The sequence below is a fragment of the Thalassophryne amazonica genome, chromosome 22, assembly GCF_902500255.1.
Source record: "Thalassophryne amazonica chromosome 22, fThaAma1.1, whole genome shotgun sequence".
Lineage (NCBI taxonomy): Eukaryota > Metazoa > Chordata > Actinopteri > Batrachoidiformes > Batrachoididae > Thalassophryne > Thalassophryne amazonica.
Window position 1 is genome coordinate 30,837,106 of NC_047124.1, and position 23,466 is coordinate 30,860,571.

A 23,466-nucleotide genomic window follows, 5' to 3' on the forward strand; every position below is an offset into this window, starting at 1 on the left:
AGGTTGCATCTTTCAGACGTGTGTAATGGCGTGTGTTGTCCGTTTAGCGTGTTTGACTTCATGAATAGGTAGTTTGGGGGTTGTCCACCTGAGTGCGCAAAAATGTGGGAGGTGAAGCTTGCTCATTCGACACGATTTGTCAAGGTCGGTTGCTGCTAGCATCTGTATTTTGCACTTTTGGTATCTCGGTGCTTATCGCGCTTGACCGCCTGCTATTCCAGCAGCACAGAGGCGCCACCTCCTTGTACACAGAATTAAAAAACAAATAATCCATTGTAGACATTTGCATATTTCAGGAGTTTAACAGTTGACTTCCTGCTTGTTTCTTTCAGAGTAAATGTCTCCTTGCATTGTAGGTGGACCACAGTATTGCGCTATTCTCCGCTGACACAAAGTTCACTTTAGTGCAACTCCTGATCATTACATCTCAGAGTCTGTGTGTGACGACGCACAGCTGTCTGTGTGCAGCAGTGGAACCAGTTTGCTTAAAAAAGAGTTGACGGGACAATTAAATGTCTGACATAACTTGGGCAGCGCGTGAACAAGCTCAGTTATGTGGCAGAGTTCATCCGACGTAATTTTTCCGCTTCGAGATCACACGTGGCCGTTCTCCATGTAATGTGGATTTGTGCCAGGGACGGCATCCGGCGTAAAACTTGGACCAGATCACCACACAGATCTGTATGTGATCAGCTGTGGCAACTGCGAGCAAAAGGGGAGAAGCTGAAGGAACTTATTTTTTAACTGCAACCATCTTTCTTTCATGGCAGCGACCGAGCATACTCCATCTTCGAGCAGGCCAGTGTGGTGGAAGCTCTGGTCAACCATTTAGGTCTGAACAACCAGCGACTCAATCTGCTGTCCCACGACTACGGCGACACCGTGGCTCTGGAGCTGCTCTACAGGTGTGTGTGTGTGTCACCCAGTGGTGTGTTTATGGTCTGCAGTTGTCAAAAACCTTATTCATTTATTTATTTTGCAAAATTTTTGTATTTTCCCAAACGAATGTGGACAAAACAGCCCGTGCACATCATGATTAAGGGCAAGTAGCAAGACGTGTTTGGCGTTGGCTGAAGTATGCAAGGCAATTCTACTGTAACGGGATTACACTGACGGCACAATCTGTCCATATTTTAGCTCACCTTTAAAAATTTCTCTAATTGAAATTCCAAGCATTCTGTGTCGTTTCTACCTTTGAAAAACAGTAGAATATCAGAGTTGTGATCAAAGGCTGCATTGCAGTCAAGTTCCAAACAAGATGACTTGTGAGTCTCGTGGGGGAGCAGTTGTGGCAGCAGAAAGGGCTGTAAGGTCAGAGGTCAAGCATCAGGCCACTATGACTGGTGGGAAGCAGCCAATGATTTCTTTGAGCTGTTGTTTTTCCTACAGCTGCTTAAGCTCCGGTCACACGGCACCAAGGGCACCGAAGCCCAGACGAAACAAGATGACTTTCAGAGGCATCATTGAACCTTCGTTCAGCTTCTTTCCTGCTGCTGACGCTTCGCCAGAATTTTTAAACTGTCGAAAAATTTGAACGAACCTCAATTCATCCGTATTTCATTTCGCTTTCGCTCTTGACAGTTTCTTGTCTTTTTCTTAGCTTTCGTAACGTTAGCGTTTGTTTTGTCCAACTTCGTTTAACCTCTCAGGTCCGATGTATTGAACGAAGGTTGACGAACGCAACGATATCTGAACGATTAATAACTAAAGCTTCAAGGAGCTGAACGAAACATCCTTGTATCACTATGATCGTTCATTTTTGGGATGAAAAAAACAACGTTTTCATACAGAAACAATAGCGGTAAGACGTTTTAACTACTTTTACTGTTTACGCACATTTCAATTATTTGTGGCTGGCCTGCATGTGCGTGTCTTCAGAGTAACCTTCGTTCTCAACACGGACAGTTCACCATGGACTTGTCAAAGGTACTCCTCAGGACAGGTAAAATCACAGATAAAGTGTACAACAGGTAAAGACATGCCGCGAGAACTCTGAATATGAAGACAAACAAAATCTCGCACCGACATGTACTGTGGAAATGAGACAAGGCTGGCTGCACTTGGTTTCACGCCCCCTTTCAGTCAAGTCATCATGAATGTTTCAGTTTTAAAGCATCGAGGTCGACATTTGCTTCATTTGTCTTTCATTAGTTTTTTGGTTTTCTTCCTTTCGTTCAATCCTCCTGTGAAATCTTTGCAGACATTGTCCATGAATTTTGTTTTAAGTTCTGTTTGAGTGCGCAGGCTTTTTGGTGATGGGAAAATTGCAGGATCTTTCATCCACCTTTTATCAATGATTTTTGACTTTTTAATCCTTTGTCCAGCTGTCGCCATGTGACCTGTAACCGGGGCATCAGTCTGCTGCCACCCCAACCCAGATAAGCAGCAGGAAATGAATGAATGATTGGGTGATTCTTTAACTATGGGCACTATTGGCCTTGTAAATGTAATTTCCACCACACCATTGCCTTACAATATAAAGCACCTTGGGGCAACTGTTTGTTGTGATTTGGCACTATATACATGTGCTCTGATGCCACTGTTTATCTCCATAGAAACTACCCAAACAATCTTTCATACAAACTGTTTAAAAGGACATTACAGTGTTGTGGTGGAAATTACGGCAGTAGTGTGAGACAACTACATTTTGTTTAAAAAAAATCACAACAGTTGTATGACATTGAATACCCCAATTATGTTTTGATTATTTTACTGATATTTTAATCAGATATATTTTAAAACATTATAAAAAAACATTTCTTTAGCATTCATTTTTATCATTGAAGATCAAAAGTCTGGGTGTGGGACAAGCACAAAACAGCAATATTTGCATATAATGATGCTGAAAAAAGGTGAAAAAGTCATCATAGACTACTAGAACAACTTTCTTAACACACTTTCATTGTAAAGATAACTATAAAAGTGTGAAATTTTCCCCTTTTTTCTGTTTTTCATACAATATGATCAAAGGACATAAGTGCCTGTAGTCTAAGAATCACCCGATTGTTCTTTTTCTAAGGCAGTACAGCTGTTATCTTTATTTTTAAAGAAAACCAGAAAACTGCAGGATTTCTTCCTTTCTGCAGAAAGGATTTCTACAGGAAAAATACTTCTACAGAACGAAGGATTTTCCTGCAGGAAAATCCTGTAGAAGGATTTCTTCCTTCTGCAGGAAAATCCTTCTGCAGAAGGATTTTCCTGCAGGGATACAATCACAGATTTGTTTCAATTTTAAAATCAAGCGTTTCAAAATCCAGAAGGAAAATCCTTCTTCTGGATTTTACTTCCAGAAGAAAATCCTTCCTTATTTCAGGAAACTCCTGCAGAAGGAAAATCTGCAGGATTTACACCCATGAAGTGAAAACGAAAGAAAGAAAGCAGGAGGGAAAAAGACTTTCTCTGCTCTGTTGTTTCCTGTCTCTGTCCAAACTAGGAGCGACCAGAACCGGACGGGTCACCTGACCTTTAACAGCCTGTGTCTGTCTAACGGAGGTACGCTGCCTTATGAAAGCTTTCGTTTTTATTCAAATATGATCCACAATCACTGTCGGTTTTTCTTGAACATGTGATCGTGTTCCTGTGTTTGATTTTTGGTCTGCTGTGATGTTGAGAAAAGATTTTAAACTTCTTTTAAACTTTAATGCTTTTCTTCCCAACAGGATTGTTCCCAGAAACTCATCACCCTCGCCTGCTGCAGATGGTAAACGTCCTCATGCACTGATGTCATGTTCTGTACTGTCCGTGCATGTGCTTCACCATGTTTTGTCTCCTAAAGCTTCTCAAAGACTCCACTGTTCTGGCTCCAGTTTTGACGCGTCTCACCAACTACCTGATCTTCACCAGAGGGTAAAACGCCACCGGCATTTCATCCCAAAGTTTTACGTGTTGTCGTTTAAAAAAAAAAAAAAAAAAAAAAAAAAAATCACTGAAGCAAATATGGTAATGTTCTGTGGAAAGTTTTGGTCTAAATTAGAAATCAAAAAGTTATGGAGCAGCTACAGATAAAAAAAAAATGTAAAGGCAGGAAATTATAAAATAAAGTCCTAGATTTTGCTGCTTACTTCCTGCATTGGCTTCACAAGAAAGTGCATTTATGGTTACAGCTCTGGTAAACCTTTACTTTGAAATTACAAATACTAACAAGGAACCAAACATCAGCAAATATTGAATTGCCAACCTTTTCAAAAACAATGTTTTAAAACTCACTATGCCTGATGTAGATTTTAGTTATTATTGGGATATGAACTATATTGAATTTTGTTTGTCTCATTTTGGTCTTTAACCGTACATAAATGTGTGAGACTGTTTTGTTGTTTTTGTTTGTTGTTGACCTGACAGGCTCGGGGAAGTGTTTGGTCCGTACACTCAGCCCACAGACGCAGAGTTCTGGGACATGTGGACTGGTTACGTTACAATGACGGCAACCTGGTTCTGGACAGGTACGCGCTCTTTATTTAATAAAAGTTCATACATTTACGAAACTCAAAAACACCAAATGTCATGATCTGGACAATTAGCGGCTAAAACTGTTTTCACACCATCAGGGTCAAATGAGGAAATTAATAAAACTAAAGTGATTTAGAGGTAAAGTTACAACTAAAGGTAGTAAAAAAAATAAATAAATAAAAGCTCTGAAACCTGCTGACTTCTTTTCCTCCTTTGTGATATAAAGTTGACGTGTATTTTGGTCCTACGGTTCAGGGGTAGGGACATAAGGCTTAAACGGACGTTCGTGTCATATCCCGTATGTTTATAATAATCTGAATTTGGGATGTCTAACCCTACGGTCACATTAGCTACATATGAGAATGACTAACAGTTGGAGTTTGTTGTTTGATGGACATTCCCTGGGCGTGGCCAGTAGTGACATGCGGTGAGGTTGACTGGTGAGGCACCGACTTCATCACAATCAGATTTACAAACATATGAACCCCAGAGTAGCTTATTCACTGTTTGATTGGCAGCAGTTAACAGGTTATGTTTAAAATCTCATATCACCATTCTTTACACATACAAACTGTAGCATACAAAAAGCACCTTTCTTTAAAAAAGAAAAAAAAAAAAAATAAAAATTATAGTCTTACCTTTACTTATAAATGAAGCCCACATGTGCCGCTCCTTCTGAACAAAAGCATCATTGACTTGTTTGTAAGTGTTCCTTGTCTTCCTTTAGTTTTAAAAGTCTCTCTGTCTCATTGGAGATCACTGTCGGGGAAGAAAGTCGTTCTGACTTTGAATGCTAGTGGTCGACTGCTCGTTTTTGATGAGAAAATTCTTCAGGTCACAATATCCCATCTGAGTCCAGACAGTCACAATTTGAAAAAAGAAGGCAGCAGAAAAGGTGTTTTGTTTTTTGTTTTTGTTTTTTGCTGGACGTCCACACAGCCAGACTTTACGTGTGTCCCACTCCGTTTGAAAAGAGCAGGTCTTCTGTCTCACAGTCTTTAATTATTACCTCCTGCTTCGATTGAAAGTCCAGTTTCGAAAATTGTTTCAGTTTTAACTTCAGCTCTTAACTTGCTAACTGTAAATTGGAGTTTGCTGTCACTTATTTTGCAGCTGAGGAGTTGCTGCAAGAATAATCCCTGGGATCACTAGTGCCCCCTAACCTGAGGCAGCAGAACTGCATGCCTCACTTGGTGCCTTTTTGCAGCTGTTTTCTGATTGCTCAGCACACGAAACATGTTACACACACATACAGCTGTTGACAAAAAACACTGTACATTATGTACATCAGCTAAACTATGGAATTTAAGTTCATATAACCAAAGTGTTTCACCATTTTATTGGTGACATACAGGGATGATGAATATCATCAGTGCATATGCCCCACAGGTAGGTTGTGAGATGAAGGAGAAAGAAGATTTCTGGAGTGTGTTAGATGAGGTGGTGGAGAGTGTGCCCAAGCATGAAGGAGTGGTGATAGGAGCAGACTTCAATGGGCATGTTGGTGAAGGGAACAGAGGTGATGAGGAAGTAATGGGTAGATATGGTATCAAGGATAGGAATGGGGAAGGACAGATGGTAGTTGATTTTGCAAAAAGGATGGAAATGGCTGTGGTGAATACCTACTTTAAGAAAAGGGAGGAGCACAGGGTAACATATAAAAGTGGAGGAAGGTGCACACAGGTGGACTACATTCTTTATAGGAGATGCAAGCTAAAAAAAAAAAAATCACAGACTGTAAGGTGGTAGCAGGAGAGAGTGTCACTAGACAGCATAGGATGGTTGTTTGTAGGATGACTTTAGAGGTAAAGAGAAGACAGTGAGAGCTCAACAAAGGATCAGATGGTGGAAGCTGAAGGAGGAAGACTGGTGTGTGAAATTTAGCGAGCAGGTGAGAGAAGCACTAGTTGGAGGGGAAGCAATTTTGGACAATTGGAAGAGTACTGCAGATGTGGTGAGGGAGACAGCTAGGGCAGTACTGGGTATGACATCTGGACAGTGGAAGGAAGACAAGGAGACTTGGTGGTGGAATGAAGAGGTCCAGGAAAGCATAAGGAGAAAGAGGTTGGCAAAAAAGTTTTGGGATAGTCGGAGAGATGAAGAAAGTAGACAGGAGTACAAGGAGATGCGGCGTAAGGCGAGAAGAGAAGTGGCAAAAGCAAAGGAAAAGGCATATTGCGAGCTGTACAAGAAGTTGAATAGTAAGGAAGGAGAAAAGGACTTGTACCGATTGGCCAGACAAAGGGACAGAGCTGGAAAGGATGTGCAGCAGGTTAGGGTGGTAAGAGATGCACATGGTAATGTGCTGACAAGTGAAGAGTGTGTGCTGAGAAGGTGAATAAAGAAAATGAGCGAGAGAAAAGGCTGGATGATGTGGTGAGAATAAATCAGGAAGTAAAAGAAATTAGCAAGGAAGAAGTGAGGGCTGCTATGAAGAGGGTGAAGAGTGGAAAGGCAGTTGGTCCAGATGACATTCCAATGGAGGCATGGAAATGTCTAGGAGAGATGGCAGTAGAGTTTCTAACCAGATTGTTTAATAAAATCTTGGAAAGTGAGAGGATGCCTGAGGAGTGGAAACGAAGTGTGCTGGTTCCTATTTTCAAGAACAAGGGTGATGTGCAGAGCTGCAGTAACTACAGAGGCATAAAGCTGATCAGCCACAGCATGAAGTTATGGGAAAGAGTAGTAGAAGCTAGGCTTAGAAAACAGGTGAACATCTGTGAGCAGCAATATGGTTTCATGCGGAGAAAGAGCACTACAGATGCAATGTTTGCTCTGAGAATACTGTTGGAAAAGTACAGAGAAGGACAGAAAGAGTTACATTGTGTGTTTGTGGACTTAGAAAAAGCTTATGATAGGGTGCCAAGAGAAGAGTTGTGGCATTGTATGAGGAAGTCTGGAGTGGCAGAGAAGTATGTTAGGGTAGTACAGGACATGTACAAGAATAGTGTGACAGCGGTGAGATGCGCAGTTAGAATGACAGACTCATTCAAGGTGGAGGTGGGATTACACCAAGGATCAGCTCTGAGTCCTTTCTTGTTTGCAGTGGTGATGGACAGGTTGACAGATGAGATCAGACAGGAGTCTCCATGGACTATGATGTTTGCAGATGACATTGTGATCTGTAGTGAGAGTAGAGAGCAAGTTGAGTCTAGTCTGGAGAAGTGGAGATATGCTTTGGAGAGAAGGGGAATGAAAGTCAGTAGAAGCAAGACTGAGTACATGTGTGTGAATGAGAGGGAGCCCAGTGGAATAGTGCAGTTACAAGGAGTAGAAGTGGTGAAAGTAGATGAGTTTAAATATTTGGGGTCAACTGTTCAAAGTAATGGAGAGTGTGGTAGAGAGGTGAAGAAGAGAGTGCAGGCAGGGTGGAGTGGGTGGAGAAAGGTGGCAGGAGTGATTTGTGACCGAAGAATATCAGCAAGAGTGAAGGGGAAAGTTTACAAAACAGTAGTGAGACAGCATGCCAGCAGTCAGCCCAGTGATTGCGCAATCCAAGGTGAGGCACGGCTGGCTACTGGTTTTAGAACGGCTCTCTTTTTGAACACATCAGTTCATATTTTAACATGCATCACTTTTCAAATAAAGTCTTGGTGTACAAACACCTCCCCCGCAGTAGGTGGCGGTAATGCACGATGTTGGGTTGCAATCCACCAATAAACTCGAAAGAAGGGTTATTTGTGTTCAGATGTGTATTAAATCGTTTTTAGGGACTGCGGTTTACCTTGTTGTAGACATTAAAAGTTGAGTTGCGTATTTTTTCCAGTAATCATACATGAAGTGGAGTTATCCACTGTATTTATTTCTCTCTCACCTTAGAGGGGGAAAAAAAAAAAAAGGGAAAAAATTGGCCCAACGTGAGATTTATGCAGAAATAAGCTGTTTTGGGGCGTTTTCCGCCAACGTGGTTTATTTTGTTTGAGCGAGCAGCCAACTGACGTTTACGCTGATGGGTGGTCGCTGTATCATGTCGCTCAGCATTTGCATAAAATAAACTTCTTGCCTATTTTGGCCCCGCCTAGCTGGAGGCATAGCGACCATTGAGTGGGTGTTTTGTTGCTGTAAAACTCCCACTCTGATGGAAAACAAGTTGTCACTTGTATCTAATGTGACCGTCAGGTCAGGAACACTTACTGTAATGTGACTTTGATCCAACCTGGATCTGTGGGTCAACAATCACGGTCTGAGGTCAAGGTTGTGTTTTCCATGCTAATATGAAGGGAAGTGGTTCATCTTACAGATGTGAGTTCAAATTTTTTTTTTTTTTTTTATTGGTGGATTTTAAAATGTGGGCGTGGCCTTGCTTTGAGCAAGGAGGCACTTTTTTGTGAACCACTTGAAGGTTTTGAGTGTTGTGAGAATAAAATATGACAATCTGCTCCTTTCCTCTTTGTGTCTCAGTATTCTGCAGTACATCAACCAGCGGCTGAAGCACAGAGAGCGGTGGGTGGGCGCGCTCACCTCCACCTCCATCCCTCGTGAGTACAGTTTCATCACGACGTGCAGGTTTCTGTCAGGGGGGATTAACCCGGTGCGATGCTCAGCTTCAGAGTCCATCTGAAGCAGTGAAGCTGCTGCTGACACACGCTTCGTGGACTCTACAGTAGATTCTTCTGAATCACTGTTGATTAAATTCGTGTCTCATCCTCATGTAGTTTATGAGGCCTCCATCCCTTCCTGACTCCTGTTGTCCCCCGTGTGTTGCAGTGCACATGATCTATGGACCCATGGACCCAGTCAACCCTCACCCCCAGTTCATCAGTCTGTACCAGTGAGTCACACCTCCCCCCCACCCTCGTCACCTTCTTTATGCTGCAAAACATCAGTGACATCTGAAGAAGAATCAGTCACTTCTTGAAATCATTTTAAGAAGCTTGAACACGACACCAAAAGAACCAGCATGAAACTTTCAAAATAATAGCATAATAAGTTAAAGAAATGAATAAGCTCAAGCTCACAAAATGTGCCATGTGACTATTTTTGTTGTTTTTGGTTTCAGTGCAGAGCAGTTTTGAGAAATATTTGTTTTTGCAGGCAGCTGGTTCAGAGGTCGACATTCACTGTTTTGGACGAACACATCAGTCATTACCCTCAGTTGGAAGATCCCACCGGCTTCCTCAAAGCCTACTTCAACTTTATTCACTCCTTCTGAAGCGCCAACATCAGTGTCATGCTCAGTGATGCTCAAATAAGAACACACTGACTAGACTCTACCGGCAGCGGGGGAATGTCGCCGATGGTTGATTATTGGTTTTGCCGCAGAGTTTGAGCTGCCTGAAAGTTAAAGTTCACTTTTTCACAACCATACTCATTAAAATAACGAACAATTCAAACCACAGACTAATTCAGCCATCAGTCAGTCAGTACGTTATTGGATGGGTTAAAAAAAATCCTTTAAAAATGTTATAACTGGAGCTAATAATGCAATAACGTACTAATATCACTCATTTACTGGACATAAAGTGTCACACTTCCATGACAATGAAGGGTGTACTCGCAGTATACGCTCTGGACTGCACACAAACGCATTACACCCCAAAGTCCAGCGTCGCCCAACATGAAGAAATAGTCTGGGATGCAATCCAGCTGGACTTGGCTGAACATGTTTGCAATTATGTGATTACATGTCCACATGATTACAAATAAAACTGATGCACTGAACTCTGACGCCACTTCACTGACACAACTGTTCAATTTAATTATTATTACTACTTGGATAATACAGTCTTAAATTTGGGTTAAACGCATTTAGTTTTTTTATCCGATTGTTTAACATGAATTGTGGTCAGCGAATAAAGCTGCAAAAATATTTCCTCATCTGCTGCCTCCATAAAAATCTTGTCTTGCGTGCATGTATGATTGATGAATCACTGATAGCATAGTTTATTCAGTCAGACAGGGCTTTCTCTGGGGGAGGTGGGGTGAAGTAATTAAATCCGCTTTTAAAAGAGCCACATGGACTGTGCACACTGATGCCAGTATTTCAGCACCTTTTACCTTCTTTAAAACGATACATCCAAAATCTCATGTGAACACGTGCATTGATGGAGGTTTGCTGCCATTTATCTCAAGCACAGAGGTGTGAGGGAACTGTACTGTGTATCTTTGTCATGCACACACGTGCAATATGAAGTCCACAGCTCTGTGTAGATTAAAAAATTAAATACAGTAGTGTTCAGAATAATAGTACTATGTGACAAAAGATTAATCCAGGTTTTGAGTATATTTCTTATTACATGGGAAACAAGGTACCAGTAGATTCTCACAAATCCAACAAGACCAAGCATTCATGATATGCACACTCTTAAGGCTATGAAATTGGGCTATTAGTAAAAAAAAAGTAGAAAAGGGGGTGTTCACAATAATAGTAGTGTGGCATTCAGTCAGTGAGTTCTTCAATTTTGTGGAACAAACAGGTGTGAATCAGGTGTCCCCTATTTAAGGATGAAGCCAGCACCTGTTGAACATGCTTTTCTATTTGAAAGCCTGAGGAAAATGGGACGTTCAAGACATTGTTCAGAATAACAGCGTAGTTTGATTAAAAAGTTGATTGGAGAGGGGAAAACCTATACGCAGGTGCAAAAAAATTATAGGCTGTTCATCTACAATGATCTCCAATGCTTTAAAATGGACAAAAAAAACCACAGACGCGTGGAAGAAAACGGAAAACAACCATCAAAATGGATAGAAGAATAACCAGAATGGCAAAAGCTCACCCATTGATCAGCTCCAGGATGATCAAAGGCAGTCTGGAGTTACCTGTAAGTGCTGTGACAGAAGATGCCTGTCTGAAGCTAATTTATTTGCAAGAATCCCCCGCAAAGTCCCTCTGTTAAATAAAAGACGTGCAGAAGAGGTTACAATTTGCCAAAGAACACATCAACTGGCCTAAAGAGAAATGAAGGAATATTTTGTGGACTGATGAGAGTAAAATTGTTCTTTTTGGGTCCAAGGGCTGCAGACAGTTTGTGAGACGACCCCCAAACTCTGAATTCAAGCCGCAGTTCACAGTGAAGACAGTGAAGCATGGTGGCGCAAGCATCATGATATGGGCGTGTTTCTCCTACTATGGTGTTGGGCCTATATATAGCATACCAGGTATCATGGATCAGTTTGGATATGTCAAAATACTTGAAGACGTCATGCTGTCTCATGCTGAAGAGGACATGCCCTTGAAATGGGTGTTTCAACAAGACAATGACCCCAGGCACACTAGTAAACGAGCAAAATCTTGGTTCCAAACCAACAAAATTAATGCCTCACAGATGTGAAGAAATAATGAAAAACTGTGGTTATACAACTAAATACTAGTTTAGTGATTCACAGGATTGCTAAAAAAAGCAGTTTGAACATAATAGTTTTGAGTTTGTAGTGTCAACAGCAGATGCTACTATTTTTGTGAACAGCCCCTTTTCTACTTTTTACACTAATAGCCCAATTTCATAGCCTTAAGTGTGCATATCATGAATGCTTGGTCTTGTTGGATTTGTGAGATTCTACTGAATCTGCTGGTACCTTGTTTCCCATGTAACAATAAGAAATATACTCAAAACCTGGATTAATCTTTTTAGTCACATAGCACTACTATTATTCTGAACACTACTGTACAAATTTAGTACAGGAGACTGTTGTGTGCCTGTTTAGGAGGTGTTTAGACCATGTGATCTGCTCCACAAAACAGAGCACTTACAAATATATTTTTTAAAAAAATGGAAGTGTGGCACTTTATATCCATAAATAACACCAATATTATGACATATTCAGCTCTTCATATTTTTGAGTACTAGCTCACTTCTTACTAGAAGGACAAATGGGTCTCCATCACTCCATGCACAAAAGAAGCTGACTTTACTGTTTTGGTATGCAGCAGTAATACACTAACAGTCCGTAATTGGCTTTGTCCTCGTTCCTGGGACAACTTTCTACAGCAGTTTTCTGTCGTCCTCTAAGTGCAACACCCAGAACTACTTGAATCAGATATCGAGCTGAAACAATGATTAAAGGTGCCCTGACACTTGCACGACTTTGATCCGCGCACTCGCACTCACTTCATCCGAACTGGACCCCACATTGTGTACTGGATGCTGCGTTTATAAAATAATTTCGTAGCAGATTAATCATTTTCTCTGAGATGGCTGTTGAAAACACCTCAAATCGCTTCCGGAATCACAGAGGACCATTGCAGCTGCAGCTTTTGTCTCTCTCGTGCGCTTAATGAGGTGGAAAAAGCATTTGGAACCATCTAAAAAGGTAATTATTTGTAGTGTGTATATTGTACTGACGTGGTAAAACAGTTGCATGTTCTTTCCTTCTTGTGAGCAGCTATAAAAGTATGTTTGCGATAGGTTTAACATCTTCTCATTCGGACAAGCTGCGCTTTGATGCGGGCACTGATGCAATCACTCAATTCACACTGTTTGTTTGCACAATGTTCACGTAATTAATGCGTGATGGAGAGTTTGAATATTTCAGAATTTTCTTGCGCACGTGCATGAAGTTGCTGACCATTTACGAGTTTGCTCTCCTGCACGGCAGAGTGCATGGAAGTGCACGAATCAAAGGCGTGCAAGTGTCAGAGCACCTTAAGGAGGATAGAATCGCTGCCAGTGAAATCTGTAATTTAGGAGTCAACAAACGGTCACATGTGCTGAGTCCTACATACCTCCAAACTTTTGTTTGCGGACATGAACAAAGGATTTTTCACAAAAGCGGTGATTGTCAAATGCAAATGAAGCGCTTAGAGATGCGACAGGTTGTTAAAAAAAGTGAACTTATCCTTTCAGTGTTGCAAAAGTACCAAACGTTGATCTGCACCAGCATCAGGCCGGCAATATTAAGTACAGTGATCATCTCAGCCGTGTTCAGTGAACCTCAGAGGACTCACGTGTGGAGCCGCTTGTTTCCATTTGGTGGCGATTGTTAAAATCCTGATCAAAACAGTATGCAAACACATCTACATTCTGAATGAACTTTGATTTTCTACATCTTCTCAATGTTAAATGAAAAAGTTCATCTTCTGGGTGTTTTTTTTCCCCTCCTTTTTGCAAATAAAATTAGTTTTGTTATTAAAAAAAAAGTTTCATTCTATTGACGGGATTTATTGTAGATGTGAGAACAGAAGCATTCAGAACAGAGACGTGATGTTTACACAAAATTTCAGCGTGTTTCAGGTCAGACAGAATCCTCACAGCAGTGCTGTGACGGCGGAAGAACTCTGCCGCTTTAAGCCACCGAGGCCAGGATGATGTCAACGGCCGTTTCATCACTGCTGCGAACCGTTACCTGCATGGTGACACCGTCTGCCACCGCCAGGCGGGATCGGACCAGCAGGTCGTGACCGCCCCGAAACACACCTGAAAGACGAATATCAGAGCAGGTCAATCTGTGGCATGCCTTCTTTCAAAGTGTCGTAGCTAACTGGACGTTAACACCCACCAGCGAGGAACAGGACGTGAGAGTTCTTGTTCTCGGGCACTTTGTCCGAGCGCTCACACGGCTGCATCCCAAGGAAGCTGATGATGTTACCCACCGCCTCTGCCCAGGGAAGATGGAGAGAAAAAAAAAAACTGTCGGTCAGGTACCATGAGGAGATAAAAGCCACAGCATCAAAACCTGGAATAACTACCATCGAGAGTCCGCACGGACGCCAGGGCGAAAGTCTCTTCCTTCTCAAATTCATCTCCCACTTCATCCCAGGCCGCTCCGAAGTTTGGCTTCAAAATCTTCTGGATGTGATCTGCGACCGTCACCTCCAGATCCTCCAGCTGAAAGCAGAGGACAACCACGGTCACCAACACAGCGCCAACGCCAGCAACACGACTCCATCAGTGCAGCATACTGCATATACGCACCACGTACTCGTCATTGTAACCATCATCGTCAGGCTCTCCTGTGTTGGGGTCACAGTCTCTGACGAGGTACTTCATTGTACAGCTGAAGGTACATGACACTACAGACAGACAGTGCAGATTAAACCAACCCGTCTGTGGCTACGAGTTCAGACCGCGTAACAGCCGGCGGGGTCTTGGGTCCTTACCAGCAGTGGGATCATCATCAGGGAGACGGACCAGTGTGTAGCAGGAGCCGGGCTGGCTGTAAGGGAGGCTGGGGGCGGGGACATAGTGTATGACCTCATAGGCCTCCGACGGTTCCATCTGCACCATGACCTGAAACAAAACATGGACACTGGACGTCAGCCGCAGCGCTCCCAGTGGAGAACACCAGAATCCACAGAGGCACAGGAAGCCAGCGGTACCTTTTGAAGCAGCTGGTCGTTCAGTGTGTTCGTGCAGTCAAACTGGAAGACCATGTGCCTGCTGAACGTGTGTTTGACGCAGCGCACCACGTACTCTGTCTCCGCCTCCGTCAGCTGCACGGGTTCAGAGGACTTGAAGAGCGGGCCGAGACCCTGGAATTCTGACACAGCCGCCAATTGTTCTGTCAGACGGATGAAAGGACAGAGACAGAAATATAACAACCCAAAGAGGACAAACATTACAACTGAGGACACGTTTAGTCAATAAAATGTTGGGGGGAAAAAACAGCACAGAAGTTAAGTCGCTGCAGCAATAAATGGCCGTTCCCATGTTACACCTGTTAATATTTCAGAGGACAACCTCACCCTGATAAATGTCTTGGCGGGATGGAGCCAACTTTTCTGGCAGCTTGCTGGTTGCAACAGGAGCGATTTCTGAAAGAAAGGGCATGGTTAACAGAAGTGCTAATCAAATCCAGTTGAGCGGACTGGCCCTGGTATGGAAGCGTACCCGTCTTCTGTTCTGAGATGGGTGTGGTGGCCAGCGGGACAGTCTTCATATCGAAGGGTTTCTCTGACGGCTCCAGGGTGTACTGGTGCAGCGACTTCTCCAGACCGGGGATGGAGACGGACAGACCTGAGGGGAGAGCAGGTTAGCACATGCTTGTTTCCGCTCGCTGGTTCCACGCTGACAGACATGCTCGCGTCTCACCGTTGAAGATGTAGGCAGCATTCAGAGCCTTCTGCTTTTGCTGGAGAACGTTCATGTAGAATGTCGCTCTGTCGCGCACCTCATCATCACTGTCCATCATGCACCTGTGCAGACGCGTGAAAGGAATATTACAACAAGGGTCATCAGGAGATGACATAACCCCCCCCCCCCCCCGGTCCCCACATATCAGTAATACAAAGTGTCAGGGATCACCCAAGTACACGCTTATATGAAACTCTGTGTTGCCCGTGGGGATCCACGGGTTCTGGATTGGGTGGTGTTTATAAAATAGGTAGCTCCCCATCCAACCTGATGGAGCTTGAGAGGTGCTGCAAAGAGGAATGGGAAAAACTGCACAAAGATAGGTGCACCAAACTTGTGGCATAATATTCAAGAAGACTTTAGGCTGTAATTGCTGCCAAAGGTGCATCAACAAAGTATTGAGCAAAGGCTGTAAATACTTATGAACATGTGATTTCTTAGTTTTTGTTTGTTTGTTTTATAAATTTGCAAAAAACAAACAAAAATACTTTTCTCATGTTGTCATTATGGGGTGTTGTGAGTGGAATTTTGAGACAAAAATGAATTTACTCCATTTTGGAATAAGGCTGTAACATAAAATGTGGAAAAAGTGAAGAGCTGTCAATACTTCACAGATCAGAATCAGAAGTTTATTGCCATTGCCAATGAACAGGATTCACAGAATAGGAATTTGCTTCGATATAATGGTGCAACATTAAACAGAGAGCAATGTAAAATGCTAAGATAAAATATACAATATGTGCCAAAATAAGAAAATAAGATAAAAAAAATGACGTATGAAATATGAAAGGCTGTGTGCAACAGAAAAACAGAAAGAAAGAGAAACAGAAAAAAGTGCAGTGGGAGGAGTGCAATTAAAACCAAAGTACATTGTCTAAAGTGACCCTTGATAAAATGATAAAGTGACAGAGTTAAGGTTAAGGTGACTGAGTTATGAGGAGTTCATGAGTCTAACGGCAGAGGGGAAGAAACTGTTCTTATGGCGGGAGGTTCTGGTCCGGATGGACCGTAGCCTCCTGCCTGAGGGGAGTGGTTTGAATAGACTGTGTGCAGGGTGAGAAGGGTCAGCTGTGATCCGACCTGCTCGGCCCAGAGTCCTGGAGACGTGCAGGTCGTGGAGAGATGGAAGGCTACAGCCGATCACCTTCTCAGCAGAGGCCACAATGTGCTGCAGTCTGTGTCTGTCCCTGGCTATGGCCCCGGCGTACCACACCGTGATGGAGGAGCAGAGGATGGACTCGATGGCCATGTAGAACTGTACCATCAGCTGGACAGGCAGCTTGGCCTTCTTCAGCTGCCTCAGGAAGTACATCCTCTGATGGGCCTTCTTGATGAGGGAGCTGATGGTTGACTCCCACTTGAGGTCCTGGGTGATGGTGGTGCCGAGGAAGCGGTGACAGTCCACAGTGGTGATGGGGCTGTTGGTGAGGGCGAGGGAGGGCGGGGGGGCTGTGGCTTTCCTGAAGTCCACGATCATCTCCACTGTTTTCTGGGCGTTGAGCTCCAAGTTGTTGCTGCTACACCAGGCCACCAGCCGGTCCACCTCCCTCCTGTAGGCAGACTCATCCCCATCCGAAATGAGTCCGATGAGGGTGGTGTCGTCCGCAAACTTGATGAGCTTTACAGAGTCGTGGCTGGAGGTGAAGCAGTTAGTGTACAGGGAGAAGAGCAGAGGGGAAAGGACACAGCCCTGTGGAGATCCTGTGCTGAGAGCCCGAGTGTTCGAGACATTCTTTCCCAGCCTCAGACGCTGACTCCGGTCCGTCAGGAAGTCTGTGATCCACCTGCAGGTGGAGTCGGGCACGTGGAGCAGAGAAAGCTTGTCCTGGAGCAAAGCCGGAAGGATGGTGTTGAATGCAGAGCTGAAGTCCACAAACAGGATCCTAGCGTAGGTTCCTGGGGAGTCCAGGTGCTGCAGGATGGAGTGCAGGGCCAGGTTTATGGCGTCGTCTATAGACCTGTTGGCTCTGTAAGCAAACTGCAGGGGGTCGGTGATGGATTCAGGTGGGATAAAACCAGGCGTTCGAAGGTCTTCATGACTACAGACATGAGAGCCACAGGCCTGTAGTCATTAAGTCCAGTGACGTGTGGTTTCTTGGGGACTGGAACTATAATGGAGGACTTGAAGCAGACTGGAACACGGCATGACTCCAGGGAGGTGTTGAAGATCCCCGTGAAGACTGGGGCCAGCTCATCAGCACAGTGTCTCAGGGTGGCAGGAGACACAGTCTGGGCCCGGGGCCTTACATGCATTCAGCCTTTTGAAATGTCTTCTCACGTCCTCCTCTTGGACGGAGAGGGCAACGGGGGGAGGGCAGCAGTGAGAGGGGGGAGGTCCAGGGTGTTTGAACATCCAGTTGTGTGGGGGGTGGGGAGGTGTGAGACCTTGTCTTCAAAGCATGAACAGAAGACGTTCAGGTCGTTGGCCAGCTTCAGGTCGTCAATAGAATGAGGTGCTTTGGGCTTGTAGTTGGTGATCTCTTGCAACCCCCTCCACACAGAGGCCGAGTCGTTGGCAGAGAACCTTTGCTGCAGACGTGAACTGTACATGGATTTAGCCTTTGCCACCTCCTTGCTAAATCTGTACTTTGCACCTCTATAGCTGTCTCTGTCTCCTTCTCTGAAAACCACCTCTTTCTGCTGACGGAGCTGCCGGAGTTTAGGTGTGAACCAGGGCTTGTCATTGTTATATCTCACCCTGGTGCGCTGTGGGATGATGCTGTCTTCACAGAAATGAATATATGACGTCACAGTGTCCGTGTAGTCATCTAGACTGTCTGTTGAAGCCTCAAACATATCCCAATCCGTGGTGGCCAAGCACGTGCGTAGCTCCTCCACAGCTTCATTGCTCCACACTTTAGATGTCCTCACAACAGGTTTAGAGAGTTTTAGTCTCTGTCTGTATGCGGGGATCAAGTGGACCATCACGTGATCTGAGAGTCCCAAAGCTGCACGGGCCACCGCTCGGTACACACCACTCACTGTCGTGTAACAATGATCTAACGTGCTCCCTTCTCTGGTCGGGCATTTAACAGTTTGTATTTTGGTAATTCCTGACTGAGATTCCCTTTGTTAAAATCACAGAGAGTCTCTCTCCACGCTCATAATCTCATCCGCGCGCGCACTCGGCCTCGTGCACGTCCGTGCTCAGTGAAATATACACAGAGCAAAGTATGAAAGAGTTAAACTCACGTGGAGAGTAGAACAGTCTGCAGTTTATGAGGAGATATTCCAGAGAGGGACAGCAGTAGACATCAGACAGACATACAGATGTACTGTATGAATGAAATTAGTGAACTGGTTCTTGAGATATTGCGCTAACAAGCAAAAAATACACAAACGGAGATGCTGATTGCTTTAAAACCCTGTATGTCATACTGGGGGAAGAACAAATGTGCACTTTAACACTTCTGGTGTTGCATTAACACTGCAACAGCACAGATTTAATACATTAATGACTTCAACTGTGTTCTACAACACTTCCCTCAGAATCGAAAGCTGAAAACAGGAAACATACCTCTGCATGAGAACCAGGACACTCGGCAGGAGGTCATCGTTCTGCGCGCCGAATTTTGCCAACGCGCTGACGGCAGCTGGAACATTAAGAGCTTATGTTACGAAGTGACGGAATAAACCAGAAATGACGCTCAACCCCCAACATTAAGAGGACCCAGAGGTTAATGAAGCCACAACACAGAACACCAGAAAACTAAATCTCACACACCTCTTCCTTTCTGCAAAATATGACTACTTTCAGGCAGGTCATTGGGAAATTCTATATAAATGAATTAATTCAAGTATAAACTTGGAATATGGTCTGTTTTCACTGTTAATAAATGCATCAGTGAAAACAGCCTTTTACTTTGCACAGAACTCTGCAGTAATGGTACAGACCTTAATCTAGACTAAACTATGTTAACAGTGTTTACACGTTTTTAACAGAATATGAAGCACTGGTTCGTGACACAGTTGGGTGAGCACGTCAAACATTGTACATGTCCGGCTGCACCATTTGCTCCAGGTCTGTCGTGCAGCTGCAGACTAGTGTTTCCTTAAAACACAAACGTTTCATTACAGCGCAGGTACCATGGTCAGAATGGCACTACAACAAGCTATGGTTACATTATGCTAGCTTACATAGCTAACGGAATAACACGTTAACATGACTTGAAACATCTCCAAATATCTGCATGAAGGTGCTAAAGGTGAGGCTGAATGATGAATGAAGATGCAGCAATGTCTTCAATGGAGTTTATTTGTGGATGGCCACCAACTATTTGGAGGTGGAGGTGGAGTATGCGATTCACATGGGGTGCCAAAATTGATGATGCCAAAATTTTGCGGCTCCACAACCAAACAATCTGCCTGCTTTTGTTAAACGACAGAGCATAACGTTGACAGAATTGACTGTCACATTTAGCCGTGTGTCTCACCTGCACGGACGGCCTCGCTCTCCAGCACCACCCGGTTGAAGATAAACCTAATGTATTTGGAGGGTTGGGGGGTCCGAGGGCCCTCCTTGCCCAGCAGGTGCAGGATCTTTGTAGCGAGCACCGTGTGCTCGCAGTCCTCGATGAACTCGCACAGATGGGCCAAGCCGGTCTCCTTGCTCTCGGGGTTCTCCTCGATGATGCTGATGATGCAGTCCACGATGGCCCGCTTGTACTCGAAGCCACCCTGCAGGAAGACCAGATCAGATCTGACACACTGCGGCAACAAGACCTGTTACTGTGCACATCTTGTATGAGTGCATGAATTAGCCGTTATTTACCTCACTGTCATTACAGGGAATAATAAAAATGAGATATGGTGACCTCAAAGAAAAGCAGTTTAGCTCCAAAAACAGTTCCGTCCACTGGAACCTGACTGATCATGAAGCTCTGACTTACATCGTCTCGAAGCATGTTAGACAGGAAGTTCATCATCACGCTGTGCTTCCTGGGATACTTCTGGCACAGAGCGCTGATGGCCTGCACCACCACCACCTGGAAGAAACGAGGACCGCTGACATCACACAGACTCTAAAGATCCACCCTGACATGCGTTTGTTTGCGCTGCCTGACCTTGAACTCGTCCGAGATCTCGGAGACGAAGGAGGAGATCTGCTTCATGAGTCGGTCCACGCTGCTCTCGCTGCCGGTCTTCAGCAGCGTGGTGATGGCCAGGGTGGCAATGCTGCGGTTTGAGTCGGTGATCAGGTTCTCCAGGTCCAGGTTACAGGCCGTCACAGCTGATGGGTGCTTCATCGCCACCTAGTGGACACAAAATCTTGAACTTATTGGACGCTGAGACAAAGAAGGAGGACCCCTCCCCCCTACGTTCACACAGCCGTACCTTATTGAGAGTTCTGACTGCTGCATATCTCAGTGCTGCTTTGGGAGAACTGCAGAAGAGCTGCAGGACTGAAGGAAAACAAGTCAAACATCATTAAGGATGACTCAGCAGAGACTAAATGAATTAATTTTAAAAAGGGGGGTGGGGGACTGACCTGACACAGCAGGAGCCAGCTCTCTGGCAGTGCAGTTTGGCATGTGGACGATGGCGGAGGCGGCCTCGTACACCACCATCTCGTTCTTGTTCCTCAGGCAGCTCTCGATGAAATCAAACAAGGGACTGTCGTGGCTGAACGCACACAAAGTTACAAAACATCACAATTCCGTTTGCTGGATGTTGAACTTGGTTACAAAAAATGATGCTGTGACACTCTACACACCCGCCCTCGGTCTCCTCCAGCAGTTTACTGGCAATCCGGATTAGCATGCAGTATGCAAACGGAGACTTGAGACCACATTTTGTGAACTTGTTGAGCATTTTGGTCACCGCAAGGCGATCGTTCTTCCTGAGGTGGTACAACAGGCCCAGGGCGTGGTACTGGATGACAACACGCAGAACTTTAAAATTGTAAACTCAATACGCAAACTCCACTGTGGGCGTGTCCGACTCACCTGCACCATGATGTTGTCACTGGAAGCAGCTTCTTGGGCTTCGTTCACCCAACGCTTCACCACATCGTAGCTCATCTTCACCATGTGCTGAACACAAATAAAGCTGGCTGAGTCACAACAATCACACACACCCCGACTGTAGATCGGGACTCTCCAATAGTACCTGAAACCTCGACTGGGATTTCTAAATCTTACCAGTGAAGAGACCAGAGCTGAACTGGACACACTGGGCACTTTGTCCACAATCGCCTGCTTCATGTACCTCTCGATGGCCTGCAGCATGGTGGTCTGTGAGAATTAAGAACAAAAATTGCAGTTTCTCAACCAGGAAACATTAAATTCGAGGGGAGTCTGTGCAGGAGAGGTCAAGTCCAAGAAGTTTAGGAAGAAAAAGAAACTCACATCTGTAATCCTGCACAGGGCTCTGATGGCTGGTCCTCGGTACACGTCTTCTTTCCCTGTCATGTCTTTGGTCAGACTAAAAAAATAAATAAATAAAACACCACTACATGAAGTAAGAAGTCAGGATTAAACAGAATTCTCTCTCTCCACCCAAATTTGTTATGGAAGTGCAGTTTATCTGATCTGCTAATGACAGAGTGACCCTATAACACTGCAGTATTTGGCGAGAGGTGAGTGTGCCACGCACATAGGTCTGTGTCACTAAGTACAATTGTGTATTGTGTGCGCATCTGTGCTGGAAATAAACCTGTAATATGTCACTATGAGAGGGAAGACAAAACAGACACTTTGAGCATGTCTGAACTCATGTTACCTACACACAGGATTCTACTACAGATGCAACAAACATCCTGCTGTAACATGTTCGATCTGTCTTAAAGCTAACAGTGTCACTGTCCAGTGCATCCAGGTCATTTTATCATACCTTCAGTAATCCCCCTTTCAAAAAAAGGTACCTGCACATTATACAAATAATTATATATTATTGTTATCCATCAATTGTTATGTTCTCCACCCCCCTCACAAATTAAGCAAACAACAAAGAGTCAAGTAAATTAGATCAATTTATTTTGTTGTGAACAGCATATGAATGCTGCTAAAATGTCAGTAGCGTGCTTGTCTACCTTAGTGTTTTTGCCATCCCTGGAGTTCAATATTTCCACCTGTTCCTCCTCTGAACTCAGCAAATCTCGCTGGCAGACGATTTGCTGCTGTTGTTGACATGTTTGTTGCCATTTTTTTAACCAGCATCTGTCAGCTAGTTCCTGACCTCTGCTACGTCATTAGTGATGTCATCTCATGAATAATTGTATGCCGCAATCTGATTGGCTAGCTGTTGGCAGTAAGCTCTAACGCTATTGGTCAGTGGGAACTGATCCAATATAACTTTTAGTCCTAGCCTTTTTGGATCCCTTTGGATCCAACATAACTTTCTGGCGCCAAGCATGCCAAAATACAGGTAACTGATGGACAGAAAGGCTAATCTGTGATTGGCTATTGCAATCTGAGTGGAGAACATAATATATTTATATGCTGCATATTAAAATATTCAGTTAAAAAAAAAAAAAACCTCAGCTTTCTGAGTGAAACATATTTGGCATAAACCTCTGTGGGAAAAAGCTATAATTTGGCTGTAAAGCTGAAAATATGAAGTTTTTTTATTTAATTCTTCAAATATTTAAATAATAAACACCTTAATTCATCTGGATGAACTGTTTTGATGTTAGAAATGGGTTTACCAAAATCTATAAGTCACAAAAATAGTGTAATATATGGCAAAAAAAAAAAAAAAAAAGATTTTAAAACCATGTATAAATAAATTTAAAAAAAACTAAAATATGTGCTGTGCAGGGCAGCAGCACCACACACTGGGAACTGCACGGCAAGGACCTGGTACTGGGATTGTGTAAGGGCATACGTATTGCCAGCTGAATTTCCTGTCTCTTCAATCAATCTATACTGTTTGAATGTCTTTCACTGATGACAACTGGTGTGTCCATATATGTTACAAAAATGTCCACTTGCTCCACTGAAAAAAGAAAATGATAGAGGAAGGGGGTGAGGAAGTTGCAGTTTGAAGAAGTGGTTGAATGAAGTGTTTGATA

At 43.9% G+C, this 23,466-nt stretch overlaps 1 protein-coding gene, 1 long non-coding RNA gene and 1 pseudogene across 3 annotated transcripts in view; 2 read left to right on the top strand and 1 right to left on the bottom strand.

The window, feature by feature from the left end:
* The window catches only part of copg2 (COPI coat complex subunit gamma 2), a 31,396-nt gene that overhangs the window by 4,677 nt on the left and 3,253 nt on the right, over nt 1-23,466 (bottom strand). Inside the window, exons 6-24 of one of the 2 annotated variants that reach the window (XM_034163012.1) lie at nt 21,803-21,878; nt 21,596-21,688; nt 21,401-21,487; nt 21,169-21,326; nt 20,944-21,077; nt 20,790-20,857; nt 20,519-20,707; nt 20,345-20,440; nt 19,889-20,132; nt 18,973-19,048; nt 15,414-15,517; nt 15,213-15,338; nt 15,068-15,136; nt 14,702-14,883; nt 14,483-14,612; nt 14,298-14,395; nt 14,072-14,210; nt 13,882-13,980; nt 13,660-13,799 (exon numbers count right to left, since the gene is read on the bottom strand). In XM_034163012.1, coding sequence (XP_034018903.1) covers nt 13,669-13,799; nt 13,882-13,980; nt 14,072-14,210; nt 14,298-14,395; nt 14,483-14,612; nt 14,702-14,883; nt 15,068-15,136; nt 15,213-15,338; nt 15,414-15,517; nt 18,973-19,048; nt 19,889-20,132; nt 20,345-20,440; nt 20,519-20,707; nt 20,790-20,857; nt 20,944-21,077; nt 21,169-21,326; nt 21,401-21,487; nt 21,596-21,688; nt 21,803-21,878 — 2,299 coding nt within the window. In that variant the 3' untranslated portion in view covers nt 13,660-13,668. Of the gene's footprint in view, nt 1-13,075; nt 13,800-13,881; nt 13,981-14,071; nt 14,211-14,297; nt 14,396-14,482; nt 14,613-14,701; nt 14,884-15,067; nt 15,137-15,212; nt 15,339-15,413; nt 15,518-18,972; nt 19,049-19,888; nt 20,133-20,344; nt 20,441-20,518; nt 20,708-20,789; nt 20,858-20,943; nt 21,078-21,168; nt 21,327-21,400; nt 21,488-21,595; nt 21,689-21,802; nt 21,879-23,466 lie in introns of those variants that run through there. The other variant, XM_034163011.1, reaches the window with a different exon arrangement.
* On the top strand, nt 103-9,763 carry LOC117504497 (annotated as a pseudogene).
* On the top strand, nt 12,058-13,511 carry LOC117503772. The gene is made up of 2 exons (XR_004558659.1): nt 12,058-12,449; nt 13,037-13,511. It is a non-coding gene; the product is annotated as an uncharacterized LOC117503772 (long non-coding RNA).